Source organism: Cervus elaphus, chromosome 33, assembly GCF_910594005.1.
Source record: "Cervus elaphus chromosome 33, mCerEla1.1, whole genome shotgun sequence".
NCBI lineage: Eukaryota > Metazoa > Chordata > Mammalia > Artiodactyla > Cervidae > Cervus > Cervus elaphus.
This window is the reverse complement of record NC_057847.1, coordinates 71894746-71906543: the sequence shown is the minus strand read 5'-3', so window position 1 is coordinate 71906543 and position 11798 is coordinate 71894746. Positions and strand designations below refer to the sequence as shown.

The following is an 11798-nucleotide window of genomic DNA, read 5'->3' as shown; positions in this document are numbered from 1 at the left end:
TAGCGAGCACCGGCTGTGTCACAGGGCACTAGTACAAACTTTTCACCCAGAAGGTGGGCATTATCAGATGTACTGTTCGGATGAGAACGCTGAGGTTCCAAAAGGTGGCCTCCTGCCCATCCTCACGCAGCGCAGCGGTGGCGGCGCTGCCCCGGACCTTGGGGAGGGCTGTTTTAGTCCGCGGGGGTGTGGCAGTGGGGCCTGCCGAGCCTAGCCTGCGGGAGCCGCTCTAGGCCGCGCGTCCTCCCTCCACCTCCTCCGCAGCCGGCCTCCGCGCTGGCCCCCGCCAGCCGGCCAGCCTGCCGGGGTGGGTGGAGGAGCGCACGCCGCGCCGCGTCCTTATCAACCGGCGGGGCGGCGTGGTGCGGGGCCACGCGGTCAGAGGAGGCGCAGTCCCGGGCCCGCCGCGGGTGGGGCCATGGCTCCCCTGGGCGCGGCGGCCACCCGGGGTCCGAGAGGCGGCAGGGAGCGCTGAGTCCCGAGCGGCGGTGCGCGCGGGCAGGCGGCCGTCGGGGCGCCAGGGGAGCGCACGCGGCACCATGCGCCCCCGCCTGCCGCCACTGCCCGGGCTGCTGCTGCTCGCCTGCGCCGCGCACGCGGTGAGTACGCGCCCTTCCGCGGGTCCCCCTGGGGGTGAGGGGTGGAGGGGGCCCCCCAGATCTTCTGCTGGGCAGTGGGAGGCGTTCCTCCCCGTCCTTTCCCCACCACTATGATTTTTGTCTGCTCCTCTCCGGAGGGTCCTCTCCTCCGAAATAAAATCTGTATGTTCCCCGGGCGCAGGCAGCGCTGAGATAACCCGCCTTGCCCTTCACCCCACCCGGGCGCTCCTGGGCGGAAATTCGGGAGCCGCTCCCGGTCAAGCCTTTTGTGTGCGGGCACTTTGCCTGCAGTGTTTCCTTGAAACCTCATCATCGACTTTCGAAGTTGCTATTTTCACCCTCACTTTGCGGACAAGGAAAGCGAGACTTGGAAAGACCAAAAAACTTGCCCCGAGAAAAGACAGCTGGAACCCAGCCTGTCTGCCCCAGAGCCTTGCCATTTGCACGGACAGCGGCTGCGGACGGGGAGACCTCCGAAAGCTTTGGCTGTAACTGCCGCTTCCTCGTTGGTCTTGTGGGTTTGGCTCTGCAATGTCGGTGGGTCTGAGGACTTCTGGGAGCAGCTGGTCTCCCCAAACCAGGTCCAGGGAGGAACTGGCAGAGAAAAGGAAGGCAGCAGAGTGAGTGGCTTATGTTGCTTTCTCAGAAACTCCAGGGAGTCCTGGCCTCTGCCTGTGGGGTTTGTGAAAGAGGGCGGCTGCGCCCAGTGGGGAGAAGGAGCGGTGAGGAAGGGGCGCACAGATTCCAGAGCTTCCCCTTTCCACCAGCATTCCAAACAGGACCCCACCGCCTCAGTCCCAAGAAACTCCCCAGGGAAAGCACTTGGGAACTCAATTCTGAGCCTGAAGTCTCTGTCCTGGGCAAACCCTTCCTGCAAACCTGTCAGTGGCCCTCCAGTGGTCCTCTCCTGGTTGGCTGTAAGAAAGACCTGCTTCCGGAGCTGGTGGGAGTGTTGGCACCAGGAGGCCCAGCTCCTGTGTATCCAGGGTGGGCTTTGCGGCTCTCCTGTGCAGCTCACTGGTGTTGATAACTTGGAGCCTCCTGTCCTCAGCGCTGCAGTTGGAAGGTGCTAGGACAATAGCACCTACTGGCAAGTCTGAGCTCCCACTTTGGGGAAATGCCACCTGAGACATGGGGACAGTTCAAAGCCAAATTCAGCCTCCAAGTGTGTTGTTATTTGGTGCCCAGAGCCAGGAGGCAGCCCTCTTAGTGACCTCGCCCCCCCCACCCCGACCCCACCCTCCGCCAGCCTCCTTTTTAAGTATCTGCAGTAACACTGCGGTTGTCAGAAGAAATCACCAAGTGGCTGGGTCTTCAGGACTAAGGTTCAAAGTACATTTTAACCTCCAGCGTCATCTTAGGACTAAACCCAGGGGAAAATGAGAACCTTCCCTTGGTTCAGGTCTTCCATGTGCCTTGGAAGGATGCTTTATTATGCCCTGGTCCACTTTCCTCCTTTTACAGGAGAGCAAACTGGTACCCACAGAGAGCAGGGACCTGCTCCTTATCAGTAAGTTTGTGGCAGCTCCAGGACTGGAGCCCAGATCTTGCCATTCTCAACTGCCCAGGGCTCTGTCCGGGTTGTGGCTTGTCTTTGCTCGCATCTTCATCTACTCACGGACCACTTTATGTTCCTGCCAGGTGGTTTCCTGTGTGTAAGTCTTGGCTCTCTGGTGATTTTATGGGCTTATCCAGATCTGAGGTTCACACTTCTTGGCAGAGAACTCCTTCAACAAATAGGGATGGAATTGCCCTGCTTCGGTTGGAGGATTTCCCAGACTATGGAACCCTGCTTTTTTTCTGTTTGAGTGGTCAGACATTTGATCTTGAAACTGAAGGGCGTTCACACAATTCTGTATTCATTCTGTGCTTCCTCTTGAGGGAAATCATAGGCAGATTCCTAATTGGTGGTGGTGGGGGATCACTAAGGCCAAATTGCTTATTACTACTCTCCCCAACTCCCCACCTTTCCATACAGAGAGATGTAGGGAGGGTCCCTTGAAAGCGGACCAAAAAGTGCTGATGGCTGCTGGGGCAGGTTTTTGAGACCCCCATGAGAAGCTCTGGCCTCACTTCCCCTTCCTGTCCCCACCCATGTCTCTCATGAGGATTTTTACCTGGAACAGTATTGTCATTATTTCCCAGGGCACCTGTCCTTCCCGTCTTCCCCAATATGTTCACTTAGAGCTTGAACCTTGAGACTTAGTCGCACTCATCCTTTATCCTTAGAACCTGTCGTATCAGAAGAAAGAGTCAATGACGTGTGTGTGGGCTGAATGAATGAATGAAGTGATGGTGCTATCCATAGTGGCTGCCCTCAGCTGGGGCACTTTCATATAACAACAGGTAGTGAAGAATGACATCTTGCAAGCAATCATTGCTTACAAAATGGTACATAAATGTGCCAGGCAAAGGTGTAGTCTCTCAGGGGTGGGCTTTTAAATCCAGGGCATCTGGCCAACTGCCTGCCTGAGAACCTGAGTGAGTTAAGTGGGGTACAAGGGGCTACTTTTTCCTTCAAGCAGGGTTTCTTAACTTTGACACTGTAATTCTGGGTATTAAATCTGAGCTTTCCACAAGGGATGCTGGGACAAGAGCTAGGCCCTCCCCTGGCATGGGAGGGAGCGAGAGGGTGGAGATAGTGGTTAGAGAGAGGGGAGCAGGGGGTGGGGGTGTCCAGTGCATTGTATCTTCTCTCCAAGTTGTGCCGACAGAAAGTGTCTCCGGACACTGCCAACTGTCCTCTGGGAGCAAAACTGCCCTGGTTGAGATCTACTGCCTTAAAAGTTATTATGTCTCAGGGCAAATGTGTGAACAAGTTTCGTAATAGGTATCACTGGATGTTGGATTCAGGGTAGTGGGGTTGGTGACAGGGAATCTGAGCTGGAGACAGAAGCAGGTGTACCAGTGAAAACCCATCTCCGGATGAGACCTCTGTAGGGCATGGGTTCCTTTGGCTTCTCCACCCTCCCTTCCCACTCCCCCGCGTCCCTCTTCATTTCTTCTCGGTTGATGGCTCAGAAACACAAAAACTCTAAGGAGGGGCTCTGGCATGTGGTGGTCCCCACCCCTTTCTGGACTGCATCTGGACCCAGAGGTTGACAAGCCGGGTGAGCAGAATTTTAGGAAGGCCTGCAAGGTCACCAGAGGATCTGACTACTGATGCCTCTTAGAGAAAAGTCACTGGGAGCTTTGTATCCCTGAACAATATTCTGAGGTAGTATTGTGGATTTCTTTTTTGAGTTTTTGCTATTCCTAAAATTCATGTGACTGATGACCATGATGATGATGATGATGATGATGGTGAAGGCTTCCCTCACTGAGTGCCTACTTCACACCAGATACTCTGCTAAGCTGTGCCTGGCATTACGTGACTTCTCTCACCAATAGTCATCATCCCCACTGTGCATGTGAAGAAACTGAGAGTCAGGAAGAGGTGAAACCGTTGGTCAAGTCACCCAGCTGGACATGATGGTGTAAGGACCCAAACCCAGCTGTTCTTAACCAGCACATGCATCTGCTTCCAAAGAGAGGCCGCTCTGGTTTCTGGCTCCCGAGGCGCTGTCATGAAATCTCTCCCAAACCACAAAATGACAATAACTACAGTTTAATCTAATCACTTTATAAAAGACAAACCAAATACGGAATTACACACAGCATTTTATTGAGGGTAGCCAGAGATGAGCTTGGGGCCACAAATTCAAACGAACAGGAGAGATGCTTCCCACACTGTTTAGGGGAGTCCTTTAGACTTTGGCTCCCCCTTTAGGAGTTGCTACAGAGCTCCCCTCCTGTCCTGTCCCCCAAATCCCCTCCCATGGCACTGGAGGGCACAGATCTCTTCCTGGCACCCCTTGTTGAAAGCCCAGACTCCACAACCAGGATTAGAGCTCTGCCCCTGGAGTGGCCCCTGGTTTGGCCCCTGCATCCCTGCCCTTAGCAAGCTGAGGTCACCACTGACCTTTGCTCGGGCTCTGGAACAGCCTGCAGCCCAAAGTAAGACCCACAACACTCAGATTCTATCTACTTGCTTACATGACAGAGTATGTAAGTATTCATGAGGATATGAGAAAGCAGGGATCTCTTGGGGCCCACTCAGCTTCAATATTCTATGTCTGAGAGAGTCCAAGGGGCGTCTGGGGAAGGGACCTCCCTGGTGGGTCATCTCCTGCTGGTTATGCTGCCAGGATTCCCGAGTTTTCCAGTCTTTTCCAGAATCACCGCATGCCCGACATCAACTTCCCTCTCTCTTGGCTCCCCGAGGCTCCCCTTGGAGTCTTCTGAGATTTCTGATCTTACCCCATCCTTTCATTTTCAATAGATGGGTTTACCTCCCATATCCCGAGAGTCGGAGAATGAACATCCCCTGAGCAGCCTCTTGCCCTCATAGATGAATCTAAGTTGTGCCCTCTTGTTCCTGGCATCCTGCCCTTCCTTTAATGTCATGCCATGACAGAGCAGCGCAGACTGAGGGGCTTCAACAGTGGAAGTGTTTCTTCTCGTAAGCCTGGAGGCTGGATATCCCAGATCATGGTTGGCTGCCTGCTCCTCACCTTTCCTCTGACTTCTGAGAGAGTAAGTTCACTGATACCTCTTGTAAGGACCTTAATCCTGTCAGATTTGGGCCCCACCCTGTGACCTCATTTGACCTTAATGAACTCCTTCTGGGCACTGTCTGCTAACAGAGCCACACCCGAGGTTAGGGAGTCAATGTATTCTTTGAGGGACACAGATATTCAGTCTGCATCACACCTGAGTGGAACAGAGGCTTTGCTCCGGCCCCCTGCTCCTGACCTCTTCCCCCCACCATGCTCGGTGGCTTTTGTCCTGAGATGACACAGAGGTAGCCTTCTACCGCCTCCTCTTGACTGGGTTTCCCATCAGCTGGTCAACCTGCCCAAGCCCATCCAGCCAAGTGACAGAGGAACTCTACAGCTCTGGCCATGGTTCCTCCGCTATCGCTCATGGCCAGCATTTTGGAAGATGCATTTATGATCCCTGCCTCCACCTCTGTCCGTTCCTCAGCCTGCAGCACCCTGGCTCCCACCCGTTCCCCACTCGCATCAGTCTCAACAGGCCCTGCGTTGTCCCACTTTCCCTAGACACGGCGTGATCTCTGTCCCACCCAAGGGGACCACATGGTTGATGAGAGGTTGGACGTTATGACTAATGACATCAAGGCAGCGAGCACATGTCCTGAGTGTTCTGGGCAAGGTGGGCAGGGCACCCACGGGACTCCAGCCTCTTAGAGACACTGGGTGCTGGGACACTCTGTCCCTCTCCCTCTTCCTCACCTGGGCGCCTGCCTTTCACAGGCTCGTGGTTCCCACTGCGCCTCAAACGAGGTTTTCCCTCTTTCGTGGCTTCCCCGTGTCTCATGGGCCCTTCCTCTTGTGTGACCCCTCCTTTTGCGTGGTCCCTCCTTCTGCTCATCTTCCCAGCCTGCGCGGGGCGCTGTCTCAGGCACTGTCTCTGGCTCTTGCTCTCGTTACGCTGCTCCCTCTTCCCGTGTGAGTTTCCTTGGCCATCTTAAGGTGACACAAATCCAACCTTAACCATGCTCATCCCGCTTCAGCTGCTGCCCAGCTCACACCTCTGGTCCCTGTTTTCCCTGCTGTTGGAGTTATTGAGGTACCCAGAGCAGACACAGGAGCCACACTGGCCCCTGTCCCATCTGCGTGCCTCCCCTCTGCCAAGGGGATGTCATCGTGCCTACGCGGTGCAGTGCCTCCCAGGGGTTTCCTGCCACTGCTTGTGGTCCGTGGTGACCTGGCCACTACCTTCCCCGCATGCTCCCGCCACAGGCGCCTCCGGACCCCGTGGAGCCTGTGAGCTGCGGCAATAAGATCCGTGTCCGCTCACCTTTGATTGCAGGGCATCCTAGGTACCCAGTAAGTGTTAGATGACATTCTGGGTTTGGAACTGGTTGTAGGATTGAGTTCCCTCTTTATTTCTCACTGTGTAAACTAGACTAGTATCTCTCTTTTTTCCCCTGTGAAACTATTCCTTTCCAGTCTCAGATGGGCAGTTGACGAGCAAAGTGTGTTGAGTTTCTTCCCTTCCTTTGGAATTCAGTAGTTTTTCATTGGAGAAGGCAATGGCACCCCATTCCAGTACTCTTGCCTGGAAAATCCCATGGATGGAGGAGCCTGGTACGCTGCAGTCCATGGGGTCGCTAGGAGTTGGACACGACTGAGCAACTTCACTTTCACTTTTCACTTTTATGCATTGGAGAAGGAAATGGCAACCCACTCCAGTGTTCTTGCCTGGAGAATCCTGGGGACGGGGGAGCCTGGTAGGCTGCCGGCTATGGGGTCCCACAGAGTCGGACACGACTGAAGCGACTTAGCAACAGCAGCAGGTGAATAAAAGCTTTTTCACTCCTGAAAAGATTCAGAAGTTGACCTCCTTATATGTGCTTTCTCAGGAAGTTACTGTAGAATGTGCTTCTGAAGAACAAGGAAGCAAAGCCAAGAAAAAGACAGGGAATATAGGAAATGGAACTGTGACGGCAGGGGGGGGCTGGGGAGAGGCCCCCTAAAAGCACAGTCAGGTATCAGGCCCCATTGGCAGAGGTCTGTGGGAGAGAGGGATCCAGGGATAGAAAGAATAGACCTCTTGATAAATGTCTGTCAGAGCTGTTGGAGCATTTGGATAAATTAACCCTATCTACCTAGATAAACTAATCAAATGAAAACGCAAAGTAAATTGTTGACCACAGGAAAAACAAAATGTACAAGAAGAGACATAATCGTTTTACATGGCTAGACTCAGCAGTGAACGATATTTCATAGTCAAAGTAAGTCATTATAAATACAGACCATTCATTTAACTAAAAATTAAGAGAAGGATATATCAATATATTATATAGGGGGAGGGAAGTATCTGTAGGGAGGTTTAAAAACATCTAAATCTTTCTCTTCCATAATAGAGAGTTTTGGATAATGTCTCAAATTGATAAACCAAGAAATAACAGTCTGAGATAATTTTGAAATACAGAGATAAAATGAAAATATACATCTAAAAAAAAAGAAAGTGATTTTCTCTGGAGAGCAGGAAAAGGTTAGGCAAGGGAACTGCTGTTTTTCGCTATAAGCACTTTAGTACTAGGAACAATAAAAGAAAAAAAAAGTACCTATCCAAATTTGATTTTTAAAAACTATTAAAAGGGACCTTTTCAAGAGTAATAGCTCTTGCTTTGAGGAGTATTTTATATAAATTTTAGCAGCACCTTCACTTGTTTCTCCTGTGAATTTAGAGGAAAATTGTCAAGGGGTGAACTATAGAGCTTAGTCCGTTTTTGTCTTAAAAAGGTTTTTTTGGCTGTGCTGTCCAGCTTGTTCAATCTCTGACTAGGGATTGAACCTGCCCATGCCCTCGGCGGTGAAAACACAAGTCCTAAGCACTGGATTGCCAGGAAATTCCCAATATTTCTAAATTTATTGATTATATAGAAACATGCTCAAGCATACATACATTTGACTTCTAAATATCAGCTTCTTCTTTCCTCTAGGAAAACTTAGATGATAAGGGGGCTTTTTTCCCCTTCATTCTCCCTCTGAGGCATCTAACAAGCTGTTGCTCCATGAACATGATCTTCCCAGCCACTCCCAGCTACACTGATGGCCCCACTCTGTCACCGACACCACTGTCTGCAGGCCGCAGACTCATCCGCAGACTCAGCCCTTTCAACAGAATGCTCTTGCTGTCACACAAACTGGGTGCACACGTTTATGCAGTTGACATGCCACCACACAAAATAATCTTGGTTTATTCAGTTTTAATGAAAGGACTAAGGGTAAATGAAATGTGGAATGACCTACTTCACACCCACTAAGATAGATATTGGAGCTTGCCAGGTTATGCTAGTGGTAAAGAACCTGCCTGCCAAGGCAGGAGGTGGAAAAGACGCAGGTTTGATCCCTGGGATGGTAAGATCCCCCGGAGGAGGAAAAGGCAACCCACTCCAGTATTCTTGCCTGGAAAATCCCACGGACAGAGGAGCCTGGCAGGCTACAGTCCATGGGGTCACAGAGAGTCACGACTAAAATGACTTAGCACAGCATAGCACAGCACAATAGATATTATTAAAACGGAAGAATAAGGGTTGAGGATGAGGACATAGAGAAATTAGAACTCTGTGCATTGTTGGCAGGAAGGTAAAATGGTACAGCTCATGTGGAAAGCAGTGTGGTGGTCCCTTAAAAAAGTAAACATAGAATTACCCTATGATCCAGGCATTTTGCTTCTGGATATGTACCTAGAAGAATTGAAAGCAGGGACTCAAAGAGATACTTGTACACCTCTGTTCTTGGCTGCATTATTCACAATAGCCAAGAGGTGGAAACACCCAAGTGATGAGTAGATGAACAAAGTGTGGTCTGTCCATACAGTGGAATAGTATTCATCCATATAAACCAATGAAATTCCAACAGATGCTACAACATGGATGTGAAATGAGACACAGAAGAGCAAATATTGTATAATGCCACTTACATGAAGTATCTAGAACAGACATATTCACAGAGTCAGAAAGTAGCATAGAGGTTGCTGTTTAATTGGTACAGAGTTTCTGTTGGGCTGTAGAAGTCCTGGAAATGGATAGGAGTGATCACTGTACAACTTTTCATTTAATACCACTGAATTGTACACTTAAACATGATCGAAATGGCCAATGGTATGTGTATTTTGCTACAACTTAAGAAATTTAGAATTAAAAGAAGCTGAACTGTCCTCTAATGATTATTTTTCCATTGTTGTTGTTTAGTCGCTAAGTCACATCTGACTCTTTGTGACCCTAATAACTGCAGTGTGCCAGGCTTCCCTGTCCTTCACTATTTCCTGGAGTTTGCTCAAGCTTATGTCCATTGAGTCAATGGTGCTATTCAACCATCTCATCTTCTGTCACCCCCTTCTCCTCCTTCCCGCAATCTTTCACAGCATCAGGATCTTTTCCAGTGAGTCGGCTCTTCCAATCAGATGGCCAAAGCATTGGAGCTTGATCATCAGTCCTTCTGATGAATATTCAAGGTTGATTTCCTTTAGGGTTGACTGGTTTGATCTCCTTGCTGTCCAAGGGACTCTCAAGAATCTTCTCCAGTACCACAATTCGAGGCCTCAGCCTTTGGCGCTCAGCATTCTTTATGGTCCAATTCTCACATCTCACCTGTAGTCAAAAACCATAGCTTTGACTAGACAGACCTTTGTTGGCAAAGTGATGTCTCTGCTTTTTAATACACTGTCTAGGTTTGCCATAGCTTTCCTTCTAAGGAGCAAGGATCTTTTAACTTCATGGCTGCAGTCACCATCTGCAATGATTTTGGAGCCCAAGAAAAAACAAAATCTGTCACCACTTCTGCTTTTTCCCCATCTATTTGCCATGAAGTGATGGAACTGGATGCCATGATCTTAGTTTTTTGAATGTTAAGCTTAAAGCCAGCATTTTCACTCTCCTCTTTCACCCTCATCAAGAAGCTCTTTAGTTCCTTTTCACTTTCTGTCATTAGAGTGGCATCACCTGCATATCTGAGATTGTTGATATTTCTCCCTGCAATCTTGATTCCAGTTTGTGATTCATTCATCCCAGCATTGTGAGTGATATACTCTGCACAGAAGTTAAAAATAAACAGGGTGATGATATACAGCCTTGATGCACTCCTTTCCCAATTTGGAACCAGTCTATTGTTCCCGAATGTCCAGTTCTAAGTTGCTTCTTGACCTGCATGTAGGTTTCTCAGGAAACTGGTATGGTGGTCTGGTATTCCCATCTCTAAGAATTTTCCAGTTTGTTGTGATCCACACAGTCAAAGGCTTTATTGTAGTCAGTGAAACAGAAATAGATGTTTTTCTGAAATTCCCTTGCTTTTTCGATGATCCAGTGAATGTTGGCAATTTGATCTCTGGTTCCTCTGTCTTTTCTAAATCCAGCTTGTGCATCTGGAAGTTCTTGGTTCATGTACTGCTGAAGCCTAGCTTGAAAGATTTTGAGCATAACCTTGCTAGCATGTGAAATGAGTGCATATTTTCCCATAGTCCTAGGGAAAAACATGAAGGAAGTTGAACCTTTCTTGGAGAGAATTCCCACCGTAGGTGTTCCCTCATTCCTCATCTTGCTCCATCGCTTACAAGAGCCCTCTGTGCTAGAGTGCCCCTTTCTTCAACCTCCAAGAATGCAAATCACACCAACTTTCAGGAAACACCACCCCCACCCAGTCATCTATGCTGCATAACAATCACAAAAGCTTAGTGGCATGTAGCAATGCATGTTTCTTTCTTTCTTAGTGTTCGCAAGTGAGCTAGGGCTTGACTGACCAACTATGATACTGACATTGATCCAGGCACTGTGCAGAACAAGTCTGCGACTCCGAAGACCCATCATGGTGCGCTGTTACAGTCATGCCTTTCTCCCTCCCACCCTCAGCTTTCCTTCCCAGCTGACACATTAAGGTCCCAATCTCTATGATTTTACCACGGCAAGAATGTTATGTAAATGATGTGGAATCTAAAAAATGATACAAGTGAATGTATTTACAGGACAGAAACAGGCTCACAGACATAGAAAACAAACTTGTGGCTACCAGAGGGGAAATGTTGGTGGCGGTGGGGGTGATAGGTAAGAGTTTGGGGTTAAAATGTGCACACTACTGTATATAAAACAGGTAATCAGTGAGGACCCACTGTGGAGTGCCGGGAACCGTACTTAACACTGTGCTGTGGTAACCATGTGGGAAAAGAATCAGAAAAATAACAGATATGTGTATATGGGTAACGGAATCACTTTGCTATACACCCGAAACTCACACAACACTGTAAATCAGCTACACTCCCATATAAGATAAAAATTAAACTAAAAAAGAGCGTTATATAAAGGAAATCATACTGTAACTGTTTGGGATTGTCTTTTTTCATTGAGCATGCTTCTCTGGAGATTCATATAGGTTGGTCCATGTGTCACCACTTTGTTCCTTTTTATCGCTGAGGGCTTCCCTGTTGGCCCAGATGGTAAAAGAATCCTCCTGCGATGTGGGAGACCTGGGTTTGATCCCTGGGTTCCCTTGGAGGAGGGCATGGCAACCCCACTCCAGTATTCTTGCTTAGAGAATCCTCAGGGACAGAGGAGTCTGGCGGGCTACAGTCCATGGGGTCCCAAAGAGTCGGACCGGACTGAGAGACTAAACGCAGAATTTCATAGTATGGATG

General features: G+C 49.4%; 1 protein-coding gene across 1 annotated transcript in view; it reads left to right on the top strand.

Moving 5' to 3' along the window:
- The first annotated feature begins 209 nt into the window (after positions 1–209).
- The window catches only part of SCTR (secretin receptor), a 67756-nt gene continuing 56167 nt past the window's right edge, over positions 210–11798 (top strand). Inside the window, exon 1 of the mRNA XM_043894675.1 lies at positions 210–599. Within this exon, the coding sequence (XP_043750610.1) occupies positions 540–599 (60 nt within the window). The 5' untranslated portion in view covers positions 210–539. The remainder of the gene's footprint in view (positions 600–11798) is intronic.